General features: G+C 43.8%; 1 protein-coding gene across 1 annotated transcript in view; it reads right to left on the reverse strand.

The window, feature by feature from the left end:
* LAMA3 (laminin subunit alpha 3) overlaps window positions 1-8933 on the reverse strand; it is a 131907-nt gene extending 122974 nt beyond the window's left edge. Inside the window, 2 exon segments of the mRNA XM_083517629.1 lie at window positions 3020-3172; window positions 8417-8933. Coding sequence (XP_083373755.1) covers window positions 3020-3172; window positions 8417-8692 — 429 coding nt within the window. The 5' untranslated portion in view covers window positions 8693-8933.
* Between the last annotated feature and the right edge of the window lie 7264 nt (window positions 8934-16197).

The following is a 16197-nucleotide window of genomic DNA, read 5'->3' on the forward strand; positions in this document are numbered from 1 at the left end:
ACCTGTTGTTGCAGACATGGGATTGTTGTGTGTCACATGTCTGTTTACATTCCAGCACAGTTTGCTGGCGTGAGCCGAACTTCTGCTCTGTATTGCTTTTGTTTTTAGTCTCTCTCCGAGAAGACGGCAAGGAGAGATGACATGCTTTCTTTGTCCTGATTTATGTATAATAAATGTGTAGTTTAGTATGTGTCTACAGCCTCAAGCCTCTTCTGTTGCGCAGTTTACACTGCTGAGTAAAGTGTGCTCAAGTCTGCAAGCTTGAGTCACTGATTACGTTGGAGCAGAGGTCGAGGGATCTCCGCAGCGGCAAGGCTGAAGGGAGATGCTCCAGCTGGGGCCGAGCCAGCTGGCCTTTCACCCCCCCCCCAATTCCGACAATTAAGGTGTCCAGCTGAGGCACAGAAGCTTCTCTTCCTCTCAGCTGCTCCAGCTCATTCAAGCCAGATGAGGTGGGTCTCCTTAAGGTGCTCAGCTGAGGTGTGGAAGGCTCCCCTGGCCTCAGCTGAGCAGCCTCAACAAGACTCTGGCACATGAGGAGACACCCCCCCAGCCCAAAGAGATCCTCCTAGGGCTTTGGGGTGGATCTTCTGAGGGAGGTGCACTCCGGCATCTTTTTTGTCTAGAAAAAAAGCACTGATCAGGGGTGATGGGATTTGCAGTCCAACAACATCTAGAGAGCACCACATTGGCTACCCATGTCCCAAAGCAACAGCAAGAGGAATAATAGAGGACTAGATATTAAAGTCCACATTTCTTTCTTAGCTGTTGCTACTGCTGCTCAAACTGCCCCTGCTGTGCTGTTTGAATTCATGCTGGGTTTGGAGTTTATCCAGATTACTGAATTTAGCTGTGCCAGCCTGCCTTTTTTCACTTCCCCCATGCTAAGGGGAAAACATTGTGATCACATTGCTGGTATTCATTAGCTCCATTATAAATCAGTCATTTAATATGCACAATGAGAGGAAAGCAACTGCAAACAAAATAAAACACTTTTTTGAATGACATGTTCCTCCTATTCACTCTCAGTGACTTCCTTCCTACTTACCTAATCAGTGTAAGATTTTAGCTCTTTTTAATGGGTGAGAAGCAGTGTGGAACAACATCTTTGGTATTTGCTTTCTAATAGTGAAAGTACACTGAAAGACAGGAAATGCTTCCTTGGCTGTCAATATTTCTATAGAATTTCTGTGTATTGGGAATACACTAGTTTACAAAGCTTCCAAAGTATATTGTTAAGCACGCTTGTTACTACGCATACCAATTGTTGTTGCTCGGCCTGTTTACAAAGACTCATGGGCTTGTACAGCAGACAACAAAAACTACTGATCCTAAATCAGATTGATAGTGAAAGACACTTCACCCCAAGAACTGTCATCCACAGCCAGCTCATGACATCTGTTCTCTGGCTTCAATCACACCTAACACTGGCCACAACCCATGGTTAGAGAAATTAAACTGTGTGAGAGCTGTGAGCTGCTACACAGACAGTTCAATCACTCCCTGCTTGGCTTCCTAGAGTAGGGAAATAAACCAGAATGTGGCCAGCTGAGCATTACGTGTGACCCGACACTTCTTTCTCTCCAAAGAAACCACAATTGGAAGCCAAGGTTCGTTTTTGCCTTCCTATTCATGGTTTGTTTGAGAAAACAAATCACAAGCTCTGGTTCTCACTTAAAGCTAAGCCAATCACTCTATGGTTTGTTTCCACAGTCTAGGAAGGAAGGAGCTAAGAAGGCACTACTTGAGCTGTGTGCATCAACAACCAGTTGCTCAAGAACTCAGTTATGTTTCTTGATAGCAGCTGAATTGGTTGTTGCCCATTCCCATATGCTTACAGTCATTCTCAACTCTCTGCTTTTGGATCCGTTTAACGCCACAGAATTTTACCTATTTCCTTAATGTGAAGTTAGGTCTGAAAAATGAGTGCGGTAATTTATTTAACGGCTGCTAATATCACTACACTGGGGACCAGTGATGTTCCTCTACACCTTCCTAGAAGGAGCATGCGAGGAGGGTCTTCTCTCTCAGGTGAAAGATAGGCAACTCTATGGACAAGCTGGGGTGCTACTTCTCCCATAAGGGGAAGAAGCAGAGGTGTCTTACTTCTCCATGCCTGCACAGAGCTGCCACTACCTCAGTTGAACAAAGCAGCCTTGTGGGTAGAGGGAGCCTGCATGCACCCTGGAGTTTCTGAAGCTGCAGAAAATCCCCGCAGTAAATCTTTCTGATCTAGTGAAGTCTTCAGCAGTTGAATTATTAAACAATGTCATCTACTGATGGAACAACAAAGTAGCAGCAACTAATTTTCTGTCTGTATCCATTCCATTGGTAATTTAGAACAGAGTAACCACAATTACAGAAAGCCCTCCTGAGGCACAGTGGGTCAGTGGGTCTGTCTCTTAAGCATAAGGTTGGTGGTTGTGAGCAGAATTTCCTGCCTTGCAGGGGACTGGACTACAATTCTATGATTGACTTGGCCTAAAACATAATTTAGTAAATAGAGAGGATGTAGTATCTATGGTTAAAGGTTTTTAGTCAACTAGCAGCCCCCCTTTAAAGGGATTAGTCACCTGATTCATCGATAAAGTTTCATAATCTCAATACAAGTGCTATTTTGAATATGTTTCACTAGCCTAACAGTTTTATTAATGTCATGGACATCACTAATTGATAACCTCATATTAAGGGCTGATAACTGAGGTCAGACACTGTGACCCAGAGCTCCTTGATTATAGAGTAGAATCTCCAATGGCCAATAGTAGGGGAAAGTTGTTGATGGAATTCTTGTTGAGCTCAGCATCCAGAAATAATTAAGAGTTACTCAATCTGGAATCTTAAAGGCATGCACATCTCATTACATAAAAATGGCTTTTATCCTGAGAGGTGGGAGCAAAAAGAGACTGGCGGTTAGCTCTTTGAATGCTAAACAGCTCCCATCATACTTTGGGCCATGAATAGACAACAGACAAGGGAAAATGTCAAAGTCAACAACATGGAAAGCAACACCTGTACTTGCCTGTCCTAGATCTAAAGTAATGTTGACCACATCATACTTTAAACCTAAGGAGAGAGAAGGACTTTGCCACCAGCGCTCTGTCCCGTCTATAGCATTGGTTGCTGGGTGAGCTTTGTTGGGATCAGCGGCATCGCAATAGTCACAAAACTGGCCCTGAAAGAGAAGAAAACAAAAAAAATGTAATGATCAATGCGACCGTTTGAACTTGACCGCTAATAGTTAAAGATCTAGGAAGTTGGAAGATCTAGCCAAGGTAGTGCTTTTCAACAATCAGCTAAAAGCAGAATTAAAACGATGGCTCTAGATGGCACCTGATAAAGTGTTATATGCCCATGGCCAAAATCCACCAATTTTTACGCACATTACTTCCAGGCACAAGGAATAGCAGTGCACTAATTAAAGGGCAATTCACTAAACTTCAAGGCACACCAAACAAGAAGCAAGGCAAGAAGGAAGCTTTTCAATAAAAGGACAGTTGCCTGAAAAGTTTTTCTGCAGCAGGTGGATAATTTTATTAGGGAGGATCATCAAGTCTGAAAAAATACAGGATGACCACATGGAAACATTAGGCTGCAATGGTTTGGCACACAGCAATGGCCTCCCCTCTGGGAGAAGAGAAGTGGCAAGTGGAAGTATTTAAAGGGTGGTAAGAAAACAAAGTAATCAAATTGGATTGGGGATGGAGGTTCTCCATCCTTCCCCCCTCTGCTGATGGTCAAACTGGACAGGCTTTTTTTGCCAGGTTACTGAAGATTAGGCCACAAGAGAGTCATTTCAACTTAACTAGGTCACTTGGAGTTCTGAGGACAAGTTTAATAATGTTTCTAAATGTACGTCAGTGAATTCTTCTGGAGCAGCAAGCATCTCAGTTATTTAAAGTACATTCCACAAGAGCTGCCAACGAAGATGGCAGATGGAAGCTAAAGGAAAATAAGTTGTCGGGCAAACTTTTCCTTTTGCTTTACACTGACAGTATCTGCAGAAAGGCATTCCACAATGCAGCCTGCCTGGTACAACGTCTCAGTTCCAGGAGATTGGGAGTATTGCCTGGATCTGGGCCATGATTCATCAAAGCAGCTCTGCATATACTAGTCACCTCAAAACGCACATCTTCTAGAGTTTCCATGACTGTGTATATAAAATTATTCTCAGTACAAAAAGTAATGTAGCCTATGGAAAATTGGAAGTATGGCTGCATATGTACCTTCTACAGGAGTAGTCTATACAGGGCATAAACGGAACATGTAGGAAATGATCTTCTCAAACATAGTATTGGAAATTCCAGTCCAGCTCTAAGCACAACACTTATAACTATGTTGCCCATCTAGGGTCAAAACCATAATGACACCTGGGTTGTCCCTCTACTTTATCTTATTGGATATACCTGTTGGGAGCTGAGTTTCTGCTGAAGAGAGTCTGCTGCACTTGGATAGACTCCCTGGCCTATTTAGACAACCACATCTTTCCAGGGTTCTAAATAATGTGAGGAGTCTAAACAAGTACAACATACTCACCACTGCAGATGTTTCACTCCTCAAAATAGGAGAGGAGATGCTGCAGGAAAGGGGACGAGTGCAAAAGGGAGAGGGCTTATCATCGCTCTCCCCTTTGAGTGAAGTTAATTGTGTGTAGGGTGGTGGTAGAGAAAGAACTGAATATAGCTCTGAGGTTACAGGATACTGGGTTGCCCTTCCTCCTGTCAGGTAGATTGCTGGTTTTACAAGATGGTTTTCGCAATGGGAGTGAAGCGTTAGGGTATATTTGGGAATAACTCATGTTTCAATGAGATAGCCCAAAAAGCTTGGAGAAAGTCATATACATGTACCATTAAATGGAGGAAAGGGGGAGGGCAGTGCACATGCATAGAAAGACCTATTTGCATTTTTGATGAGGCAGAAACATAAAGAGGATTTAGAGATGTTTGCAGCCTGAATACATCTCAGTGACAGTGGCGTAGCGTGGGGGGTGCAGGGGGGGCCGGGCGCACCGGGCGCAACATCTGGGGGTTAGGGTTAGGGGGTGCAAATCCACGGGTTAGGGGGTGCAAATCCACGGGTTAGGGGGTGCAAATCCACGGGCTAGGGGGCGCAAATTACTTGCCTTGCCCCGGGTGCTGACAACCCACGCTACGCCACTGCTCAGTGATGAAGAGCTGGGAATGTGATGTTGGGAAACAAATCAGCTGCCTTGTAGGATTCCTGAATGTGACCTTTGTACATGTATTTATTTTAAATACTCATATACCATTCTTCATCTGGGCGATACCAGATGTAAACATAATATAAAGCAATCACACGTTTGAAATATTTAAAACCGCAATAAAATGACCTCCACCGTGAGGCAATATAGATACCAAGCTAAAAATGTCAGCAGCCAACAAGTCTTCAGCAGGTACTCACCCAAGTCAGTGCCTGTCTTATTTCATTAGGGAAGGAATAAATAATAAAACTTTGGAAGCAACTTGGAAATTCTGAAACTTTTCCCAGAATTCTCTCCAAGTTACCTGAGGGCTGTGGATCTGCCAGAGCAATTACATCCTTTGAATGTTAAGTGTCCTTTTCTCCCTCACTTCCTGCTTTGTATAATTTCTTGCTTGAAGAGTTACACGGAACTCAAAAGGTTTGCCACACTTTTGGTTGATCTAAAAATAGGTATTGGCCAATTGTGAGTTTTGTAGTTGGTTGGTTGGTTGTTGTCCCACCCCATCCTCTTATGCTGCTACCCTTGTGTTGCTGTTGTTGTTGTTGTTTGCAGGAGAGCTTCTTTTCTGGGCACACACCCACACCAAAGTACAAGGTCAAGCCCCATTCATACTTCTGACACAGAGCAGGGCACAGTGGAGCAAGTACAGCATTTCCAGTTAACTGATATTTCCTGTTGCTAAAGTTCTCTATCTTACATCTATGATTATCTGAATATGTTCATTCACTCTCTCCATTCTTTTATACTGCGGACATGAATAGATGTGAGCATGTTTGTTTAAGCCTTCTCCCATTTCATAGGTATTTGAAATATGGTGTCCATAAAAACTCTCTTCCTTAACTTTGAATTCGAGGGTTGGGGCAGTGTGATCGCATATGCACTGTGCTGTTATCACATTTTCCAGGTCTGCTTTCCCCAGCCTTTTGAAAGAATTTGGAACCCCTCTTGAACCAAAAAGATGACTGGTAAACTACAGAAATATTTCTGCTATGTGTCTCAATGAGGCTTTGTTAGAAACAGGAGAGGGAAGCTGCTGAATGCACATTTCTACAAATTCTGTAAGCAGCACACAACATGTACTCTTGTGCCAGGGCACATCTATCAGTAATCCTTCCGGGAGCTTGGATCAAGCACAAATCGCAGGTGACCTCTCACCCAGAATCTCTGCAACAAATGTTAAAGTAAGAGGAATTCTCTTGTTCACTATTGCTGTCATACCTAACTGTAGAATTATATCAATTCACAACTAAACCACAGGGTTTTAACTTCATAAATGGGTGAAAGGAAACAATACCACAGAAACAGTACCTTTGGCTTAATTCACCTGTTAGGATTTGCTTCTGCCTAAATGACTGTAATTGCTTCTAAAACCTCTTAATGTTAAAATCAGGTAGTCTGCAGCATTCAAATTTGCCCCTCAGAAGATTCCTCTAATTAGATGCCTCTAATTTCCTGTAGTCATATAAAATTTGTAGTGCATGTTAGCTCTAAGAGGGGTTGTCATCTCGCTCACAAAATAAGGAAGGCTTAGTCTACAATCCTAGGTCTTCCTACGTGGGATTAAGACACACTGGATTCAAAAGGACTTACTTCTGGGTAGAGATAGTTACGATTGCACAGTAAAGCTGTTCTGCATATACTGTATGTTAATTGATTTAAAATATGCAAATCTAGACTGGTTGTGGTGAGCATTTAGAATCAGTTAAAAATAGATAGGAATCAAATACAGACATGACAAATAGGGATTTGGCTTGGCGATCATTTGGCACATTTCTTCACATATGCCATTGTAAGGTACATGCTGAACTAATGGTGCACACTGTAATAGATCATTTTTTGGTTAGAATTTACTGTTCTTATCTTCAGACAGACAAGATCCTAGAAGCTACTGTCGAAGCAGGGGGTGGGGGGGCATTTTCTTTAACCCAATCTAGTCCAGAATTCTGTTCTCACACAGTGGCCAGCCAGATGCCTATGGGAAGCCGCCCCACCCAAGCAGGACATGAATAGAATAGGTCTTCTCCTTGCCTTGCCAACAGATTAGCATATCATAATACTGACACAACAATACCAGATGGAAGGCAGGTCCATGAGGAGAGTAACAGAGATCTACAAAGAGGGCTTCCTCCAACATTGAAAGGTATAAAGTGTAGGAGATCAGTCTTATTTTTGTAAGTTATGTGGTCAGCTCTGGACAAGATGTGTATTTGGCTTGATCCAGCAGAGCTCTTCTTGTATCGTCTTAGGACAGGCACAGAGAAAGTGGAAGGGCAGCTTGTATATATTGCAGAGGTCCCTGGGAATGCCCTACAGAATTGGCATATGCCGTCTCTTTCTATGGAAGGAAGGCCACCAGTTGTTAAGAGGACCTTTTATTCAGCACTTCACAAATCCTGAAGGACACTTTCCTGCCAGTACAAGCAGTTTTCCCCATTTTTAAGTGGTGAAGCAGCATCTCTAAGCTGCAATGGATGAGTTAACTACCACTATAACCTCGTTCTGTATTCCTAACCAGTTACCTTCAGCACATGCACAAGAGCCTACCCTTGTACTCTACTTGACAGACTGTGGGTGAGTGAGATCCAAAGAATAATAGTTACTTTGGCCCTCATTTCAATCATAATTATGTACTGAACTTATGGAAACACCCAAACATTTCCAAAGTGTCAGCACCTGGATCATGAGAAGATGGCAGTGAAGGCAGGGATATCCGATCCAGGTTATCTATACATAGGGGAGAGTACTCCCTCCCCGAATATTTTTTCCCCCTACACAGTTCCTGTGCCTTTAATCTGTCAAAGAAACACAGGAATTCAACTGGTGCATCTTTCTGCTGCACAGAGATCCGATGGGAAAGCTGCACCTATTAAATTTCTGTCGTGTACAGGTGTCAAGCGGTTAACGATGCCGGTAAAACAAAGCTGGCAACTATTGATTTAAAATATGCAGCTTGCGCGTAAAGTACTGGCGGAAGGAGAGGCGCCCGCGGAAGAGATGCAACCTTCTGCCAATTCATTAACTATCCTGACTGTTCAGTCTAGATTAAGGGGTACATCATGTTAGGAGACCAGAGTGGCTGCACAGGTACAGAATGAGTTAATTTGTCCGCATTTAATGATCTGGACTGGAGGATCCATGCCACTGATCCCTCAGTTGATCCCCAACTTAACCCACACCCGCGCCACCCGGAGTTACCTGGATGTTTTTCCCCGCGGGGAAAGCGGCGGGGCCCCCCACCAGCTTGCAGAAGAGCTCTCGGCGAGGCCTCCCGCTCTCGTCCTGGCCGCAGGTGTCGGTCGCCGAAATCTTGGCGATCTCCGCCAGGTTGAAGTAGGGCGGATGGAGGCTGAGCCCCGGCGCTTGGGACTCGTCCGGAGAACCATCCACCCGAGGATCCGCGGAGCAGCAGCGGGACCAGAGCGCCAAGAGGAGCCCAGCCATCGCTGGGCTGGCAGCCCGGCTCTTGGCCATCGTGCCTGGGCTCCCTTCCAGCGCGCACGAGGCGACCCCGGGGCTGCGTTTGTTTACGGCGCGCGGAGCCACTGACCCGGGAGGGAAGGGCAGGCGGAGATGGGCCTCCCTCCGCTCCTCCTGCGCGCCTTTGTTTTGCGCCGATTGGCCCGAAGGGCGCAGAAAAGGGAAAGGAGCGGCGAGGCGGAGGAGGCGGAGGCAGCGAAGACACCCCCTGCCGCTCGGCCGCCAGCCTCGCAGGATCCAGGCCGAGACGCCGCCGCAGCCTACATTGCGGAGACGGAGTCCGGGGAGGCAAAGGGGCGGGTGGGGGGGCAAGCGATCCACTGAGAGACCTCTCCTTCAGCCCAGCCTGGGAAACAGCCAGCAGTCATAACAACGGCCACGTGTAGGGAGGTTGGCAGGTCTGGGGTCCCCATCGTTACGCAGAGAGAGACTAGCCCTCCATGGCATTTCTCCCGCGGCTGCGATCAGGGGTGTCAACTTGAACGAAATATTGGGGGTGGGGGTGGGACAAGTAAGCCCCGCCTGCATAATTGATCCCATGATGCGATACACGCGCACCATTTCTAAGGCAATGCCCATCAACTTTGGGGGGCAGACCCCCTCAAATGTTTTATTGTGGTGGGGCGAAGGAGCCTAGGCGCAGACTCAACTTGACTCCGTGGCGTTTGTTTCTACAACTAGCTCAGGTTGAACCAACCAGTCTCTATCTCTCATCAACCCCCCCCCCCAAGGTTGGTTGGGGGGGGGGGAAGTGGAATGGAAGAACCATCTCTGCTAAATGCAGAAAGTTAAGGAAATGAATAAATAAATTAGACTTAATGATTGGCAACTGAATATCTGAAGTGTAACATTGAGAAGCACGGCAATGTTTTATGAGGTGCTGGAGGTGATCTGAACAGTTATGTCTGGCGATGGCCCATTCACACTTGCAAGTAGGGACGGGGAGAAATCCAACTCAGTTAGTATTTAAGGAAATTGATTTGCACTTTCTGGAACAATGTGAGAACTGAAACACAGCAGTCCTTCAAAAGTTGCGCTAATATTAATTGTGCAGTGCAGCTCTCCAACCAATCAATGGTGGGTTTGTTTGTTTTGAAAGAAAAGCATATATTAGGGGAAGTGTGCATAACAATATATTAATGAAGATAACATATAGGGGTGCCTTTTATTAGGGGAAATTGTTTGTCAAAATGTGTATGTAATGTATTTATTAGGAGATATTTGCACTAAAATTCATGAAGATTTTAAAATATATATATATATTTGCAAATTGCTGCAGAAATATGGAGAACTGTCTTTAATACTGGAAAAATGAGAAATGGAGAGAACCAAAATTGACAGACACTTTTATCTGAAAGTCATCAGCTGCTGTTGCAGTCCATAAGATTTAAGTGATTAATATGTATGTGTGAATCAGACTGGTGACAGGGTTTGTGATGGGAATGAAGAAATTACTAAAAAGCTAAGTCTGTCTCTACAACGCAACCCCCATGCACTGAACTTAAGATAAACTACTCAGGGTTATCTTTTTTAATAGCTTTAGCTACACAAATAATATTTGTAATTCATAACCACTAGGGAATGTAATAATATATTTTCCCCTCTCCTCTCCTCATCATCCCCAAACATCTTAGACAATGTCCAACATCATCTGAGCTGGGGAATCAAGGATGGAGAACGCTGCACGCGCGCGCACACACACACACCCCTCTATTGCTACACCCACAATGCCTTTTGTATTGTTTCCTGTATAGTATAACAATAGAAATGGCAGGTTTTTTTGATATATTGGTGATAATTATCAGTTAATAAGGCTTGCATGTTACACACTTATTGAGGTCTGACATGTTACACATGTAGCCACATTTTAATGCCTTTTGTTGTTGTTTGGGGGGGAAAGCCAGTTTTGGGAGTGATCAATTTAGAGCAGAGAAGCAGTATGATGGAAAAGAGCTGCTTCACCCTTTCCCCATCCTCCTCCACTACAGATTGCCCTCTCCTGAAGTTTCCTTTTTGGAGCGGGGAATGAGGAAGAGAATCAATGGGTAGGTTTGGTTCATGGGCGTAGCCAGGATTATTGTTGGGGGGGCAGGCCTTTTGTTAGGGGGAAGCAGGCCTTTTGTTAGGGGGGCAGAATCTCAGTTTGCTATGCATTTATATTGATTTTTATTGATTTGGGGAGGACACCCCCTGCCCCCCTTGGCTATGCCCATGGTTTTACATGCTTTTCTATGTAATGTGTAATTGGGCCTTAATTTTTCAGAGTTGAAACATGTTGACTCAAACATATACTTCCTTATAGATTCTTGGAAAATGTTGACTTACACATTACACTAAACTTTTTTTCTGCAGAGTGTCAAAATCACCTTTCAGCAACTGTAAATGGAGACACTTCCTCTGCACATAGGCTGCCAGAGGCTACTTCAGCACTTTGTCAAGGTTAAAGCAGCATAAATAAAGTGGCAGGATTACCTTATAACTTACTGCCAACATCTTCTTGGAGAAATTTGATGAGCACAACTAACCAGCATGCTGATCTTGCCTTTATTCTTCAGAAACAACAGTGTGGACTGCATGCTGGCGAGTTTTAAACCCAGTCACGAGCTGGATCAAGAAAGTCCACCAGTTCTACTTAATTATTCAATTAGAAAATTGTGGGGTTTTTTAGCTTAATCACATTGCATTTGGAGTGTAAGACTTCTCCAGGAATAAAACAATATGTCAAGGGGGAAATTCATATACATTTATTTTTAGAAAACACTGACAGTACAATTCTATATATGTTTACTCAGAATGAGTCTCATTGTTTTCAGTGGAGCTTACTGCAGATGGGTATGTATAGAATTTATGCCTGAGTTGTTGTTTTGGTACATATTCCAAGGCAAGCATATCATAAGCCCATGGGTAGCTTGTGCACTTACCATAAAGAGCTCAAAACCTGTTCAAACACATGAACGACAGGACACAGCACGTTTACTTCATACAATGTTTACACTTGCCAGTTATGCATCTTCTGGTGTTCAAAGCTCAGTGATCCAACTTTGGACCCAGAAGGTGATTCATTGATTGATCAATGAGATAACAAAATGATGAACTTTAGAAACATTTGTGGTTATTTTTATTCAAATTATGATTTTGGTTTCCCAGTTCTCCCAGCTAATTGCTGTTAAAATTTCCAGCCTTCTCTCTCTCTCTTTCTCGGTTATAGAGGTATTGGGAATGCCAACATATATTGCAGCTTAGGAATATTTCTCCTGCCTTTCACAGGGTTCCTGGTAGCAACACCCTTATCCTCTATGGAAGCCACATCCGATAGAGTTTGAGTAACAGAGCCTTTAGCAATGCTCCCCTTCAGGCAAATTAGCCCCCTTTATCTTAGGTCAGAAAGGTGGCATGTTTTTTTCCATGTATGCCGGAGGCCACAGTCTTGCTATCCATCTTGGTATCAAGGATGCAGACTGAATGTCACATTATTGCCTTTAAATCAAGCTGCTCACTGGGCCATTTGGCAAAAGCTAACATGTGGTAAGGGCAAGCTTTCAACTGATTGTCTGGATAAGCTCTAACACTTCTGTTTCTAATCCAAGACACATTGGAGAGTTGTACCCACTAACTTGATCCAGGGAAATGCTTACAACACTGTATGAGACACAAAGAAGTCATTTGTGTGCTTATAAGAAAATAACAATTTAGGTATTTTGGCTTCTTTTCCTTGGTATAAGATCTAGGCACTCTAAGCGAATTACACTGACTTCTTGTTTCTCTTGTCTTATTGGACTTTTGCCCAGCCCAGTGTTATATAAACATAAATAAAAAAACACTTGTCATTCCACAAAGGCATAATTAAACATCACTCTGAAACCCCAGCTGAGGCAATTCTCCCTAGAATTGATGTGATCGGTCTCTGAGTGCAGTAAAAATAGGGATGAGCTGCTAAACCTGCACTAGATGGATACAGCTAGCCAAATCTTGGTTAGGTGCTTAATGCAAAGACATATTGGTAGATAATAAAAAGACTCTCAGGGCTGGCCTAAGACATTTTGCTGCCTGAGATGAATAAAAAGCTGGTGCCCAGCCCAGCCCCCTTTGCCTATACTGAAGCTGACCAGACTGACAGCTGAACCTTACTTCAACACTGGCAGTGGGACAGCATTCTCCACCACACCTTAAGGCAGCAACTTAGCACAAGGGAACACAACTCTCCCCTAACATATCTCTGCCACTGATTGCTCTCCAGAATCTGCTGCCTGAGGCTGGTTTGTCTAATGGCAGAGCAGCCCTGGGGAATAAAAAAGTAGGGAACGACAGCTACATTTCGCTATTCCAAGTGCTACTGATGCAGTGCTGTCAGCTTCTGTCATGCCAAACAAATATTGCAGGGTGGGGGAATTCATGCTAAATCTTTTGTATTTCACATCCTGTTTTTAATGTGCTGCTGCCGCTGCCAACGTTCCTTCTCTTTGTCATGTAGGTCAGGAAAACTGGCTACAGTGGTACCTCAGGTTACATACACTTCAGGTTACATACGCTACAGGTTGCAGACTCCAGCTAACCCAGAAATATTACCTCGGGTTAAGAACTTTGCTTCAGGATGAGAACAGAAATCGTGCTGCGGTGGCAGCAGGAGGCCCCATTAGCTAAAGTGGTGCTTCAGGTTAAGAACAGTTTCAGTTTAAGAACGGACCTTTGGAACGAATTAAGTACTTAACCCGAGGTACCACTGTATTACCACACTTTTGCCATTGCACTCAGAACAGCAACTTCAAGCACATGAAACATCATAGGGATGTCTTCTGAGCAAAGAGGCCGAAAGGCCCAGCCCCAGGATGAAGTAGTCCATCCACCACCCAGCCATAACCAAGCCCTGAGAACACACCTCCATTAAAGACAATGCTGGGCCAAGAAGGGGTTTGCAGGCACCACTGGGCAGCCGATGAGCTATGGAAGCCCAGTGTTTATACTGGACTCATCGGGTCTACGAGTGCATATTTTGGACACTGCCCTGCCAATATAATTCCACGTGGTATCCATAATATTGCAGCCTTATAATGGTTCTATTCATCTTTGAACAGAATATTTCCACAATATCTACATGCTATAATGGTGTGTGAAAAGCAGAATCAGTGATAGTGGGGTAGGAGAGCTGAAAAAGCATGCCATGTATATTGTGCTCTGGCAGGCTTAGTTGGGTCAGAATCGAGTATACCTTTCCAGAGTCAACACTAAATAGCTCTGGTAAATGAGCCACCATAACTGCTACAGGGCTGTGAAAATTTGTGTCCCAACCTTTTGGCCCTGTGGGTTAAACCACAGAGCCTAGGACTTGCCAATCAGAAGGTCGGTAGTTCGAATCCCCACAGCAGGGTGAGCTCCCTGCCCCTGCCAACCTAGCAGTTCGAAAGCACGTCAAAGTGCAAGTAGATAAATAGGTACCACCCTGGTGGGAAGGTACGGTAAATGGTGTTTCCATGTGCTGCTCTGGTTTGCCAGAAGCGGCTTAGTCATGCTGGCCACATGACCCGGAAGCTGTACGCCAGCTCCCTCGGCCAATAAAGCGAGATGAGAGCTGCAACCCCAGAGTCGGTCACGACTGGACCTAATGGTCAGGGGTCCCTTTACTCTTTACGTTTTACCCATGTACTATCTGAAACCAAAGGGATGCAATGGATGTGAAAACTATTGGTGTTATTTTCAGCTCTCCTACCCCACTATTAGCATTACGTGACTAAAGACTAACTTGATGTCCATTGATTTTGAAGGGTCTACTCTGAGTACGACTTCATCAGAAGCCACCCACTATATTCTCATTTAAGATGCTGTCATTATAAGTCATATTAATGTCATAGTCACTTTATTTGTGTAGCACATTTTCCACAAATACATGGTGCTCAAAGCTCTTCAAAGGATAGACAATTTAAACAAAGGCGCTCTCCTCCATTGTCTCCCGAGACAGACGGATGCCAACAACAACAACAATACATTACAACTTAACATTACCAATTCCATAATTACAGGTCATTTGAACATTATCAAAAGTTTAAATGGGCATAAAACGTACCAGTAGATCAGTTAATAATACCCAATACCAATAATATCAGTACTGCACCCACATTCAGCAATTCATTCAACAGCTCATAATTAGGAGACCTCACAAAACTAGTGGAAAAAAAGAGAATAACAACAAAATAGACGCAAGGCACTTTAAGCAGCCCACAACAGGAGAGATCCCCTTCTCACCAGGGTCTCAGGTCTCATGCCAGGAAAGGGCACCTTCATCTCCACGGCAACAGCTCTCTTGTCTCTGGGCAGCAGAGCCCCAAGAGAGGCAAGATGAGGAAAAGCCTCTCCAAGTCTTCAGATAAAAGCACACATACTGTTCCTATATTCATGCCATGAATAAACAAATTGCCATCTCCACACCCAAAACACATACAGTACAGATAGTGTATTAAAAATAGGCTTTACTGGAGTGTAACTTTTTATTTCAGCTTGTTGGTAACCTAAAGCCTTTAACCTTCTGGATGCAGAAATTTTAGATTGATTTTAACAGCAAAAGTGCAATTCACTCACAAATTAAGCTCCCCTGTAATGTAAATGTGCATGGAAGGAAATGCTAAGAAAAACAGTAGAAATTCATTTTGCTTTTTTTATTGAGTCAACTGAGGACAGGTAAACAGTTAACTATGGAATGAGTCATAAAATACACAAAAGGGGAAAAGGGGAGACGGGAGGAATCTGAAAAGTTGGCAAAACAAGCCATGAAATCATAACCTGCACACAATGTACCAAAGCTGGGCGGGGGGGGGGGAATCCTCAGGGCTGGGAGGGGAGGAACAAAGTATTTTTAAACTTATTGTAACTATACATATATGAGGAATGTTTGTACACCCTAAGAATGAAACTCAGCGATACAAAGAGCAACTTGAGTCCTGCTAAAGGTTTTAAGAACTGAAGCGGGTTCCGAACAGCACACACAGTTGTGCCACTAATTGGAAGCCAAAGCACACAACATGCCACAATCCTCTCTCCAGGAAACCACATTGATTCTCATATATATGATGGAAAGTGAGTCAAGCACCTTTTCACCCTATTCAGTGAATCCCATGATGTAACTGACAAGTTACTTAACAACAGGAAAATGGGAATGTGTGCTTTGTTGTACTGGTTTGGGGACCTCCAGTTCTGTGGCTCACTTTAAGTTGTGGCATCCGATTTAAATCTTATATGAGAACTTTCCAACACAATATACAGTTAATGTGCAAGACTCAATGCCACAGGATGCGTGATGGTCATATATTATAAAAGAACCAGGCTATTTATTGTGGGATTCATGCTATTTCGTGCAGAATACTATTGACAGCTAGTTAATGCCAAATATCCACAACCCCTACAATATAGCAGGGGATAAATTAACACGATAGGTCACTCAATTATTGAGTTTAGTTCATGTACATTTACCATCAAGTATCCAGGACTGGTGATGCACGAAGCCAGAAGGC

This window comes from Podarcis liolepis, assembly GCF_965112155.1.
Source record: "Podarcis liolepis genome assembly, chromosome: 8".
In the NCBI taxonomy this organism is placed as follows: Eukaryota; Metazoa; Chordata; class Lepidosauria; order Squamata; family Lacertidae; genus Podarcis; species Podarcis liolepis.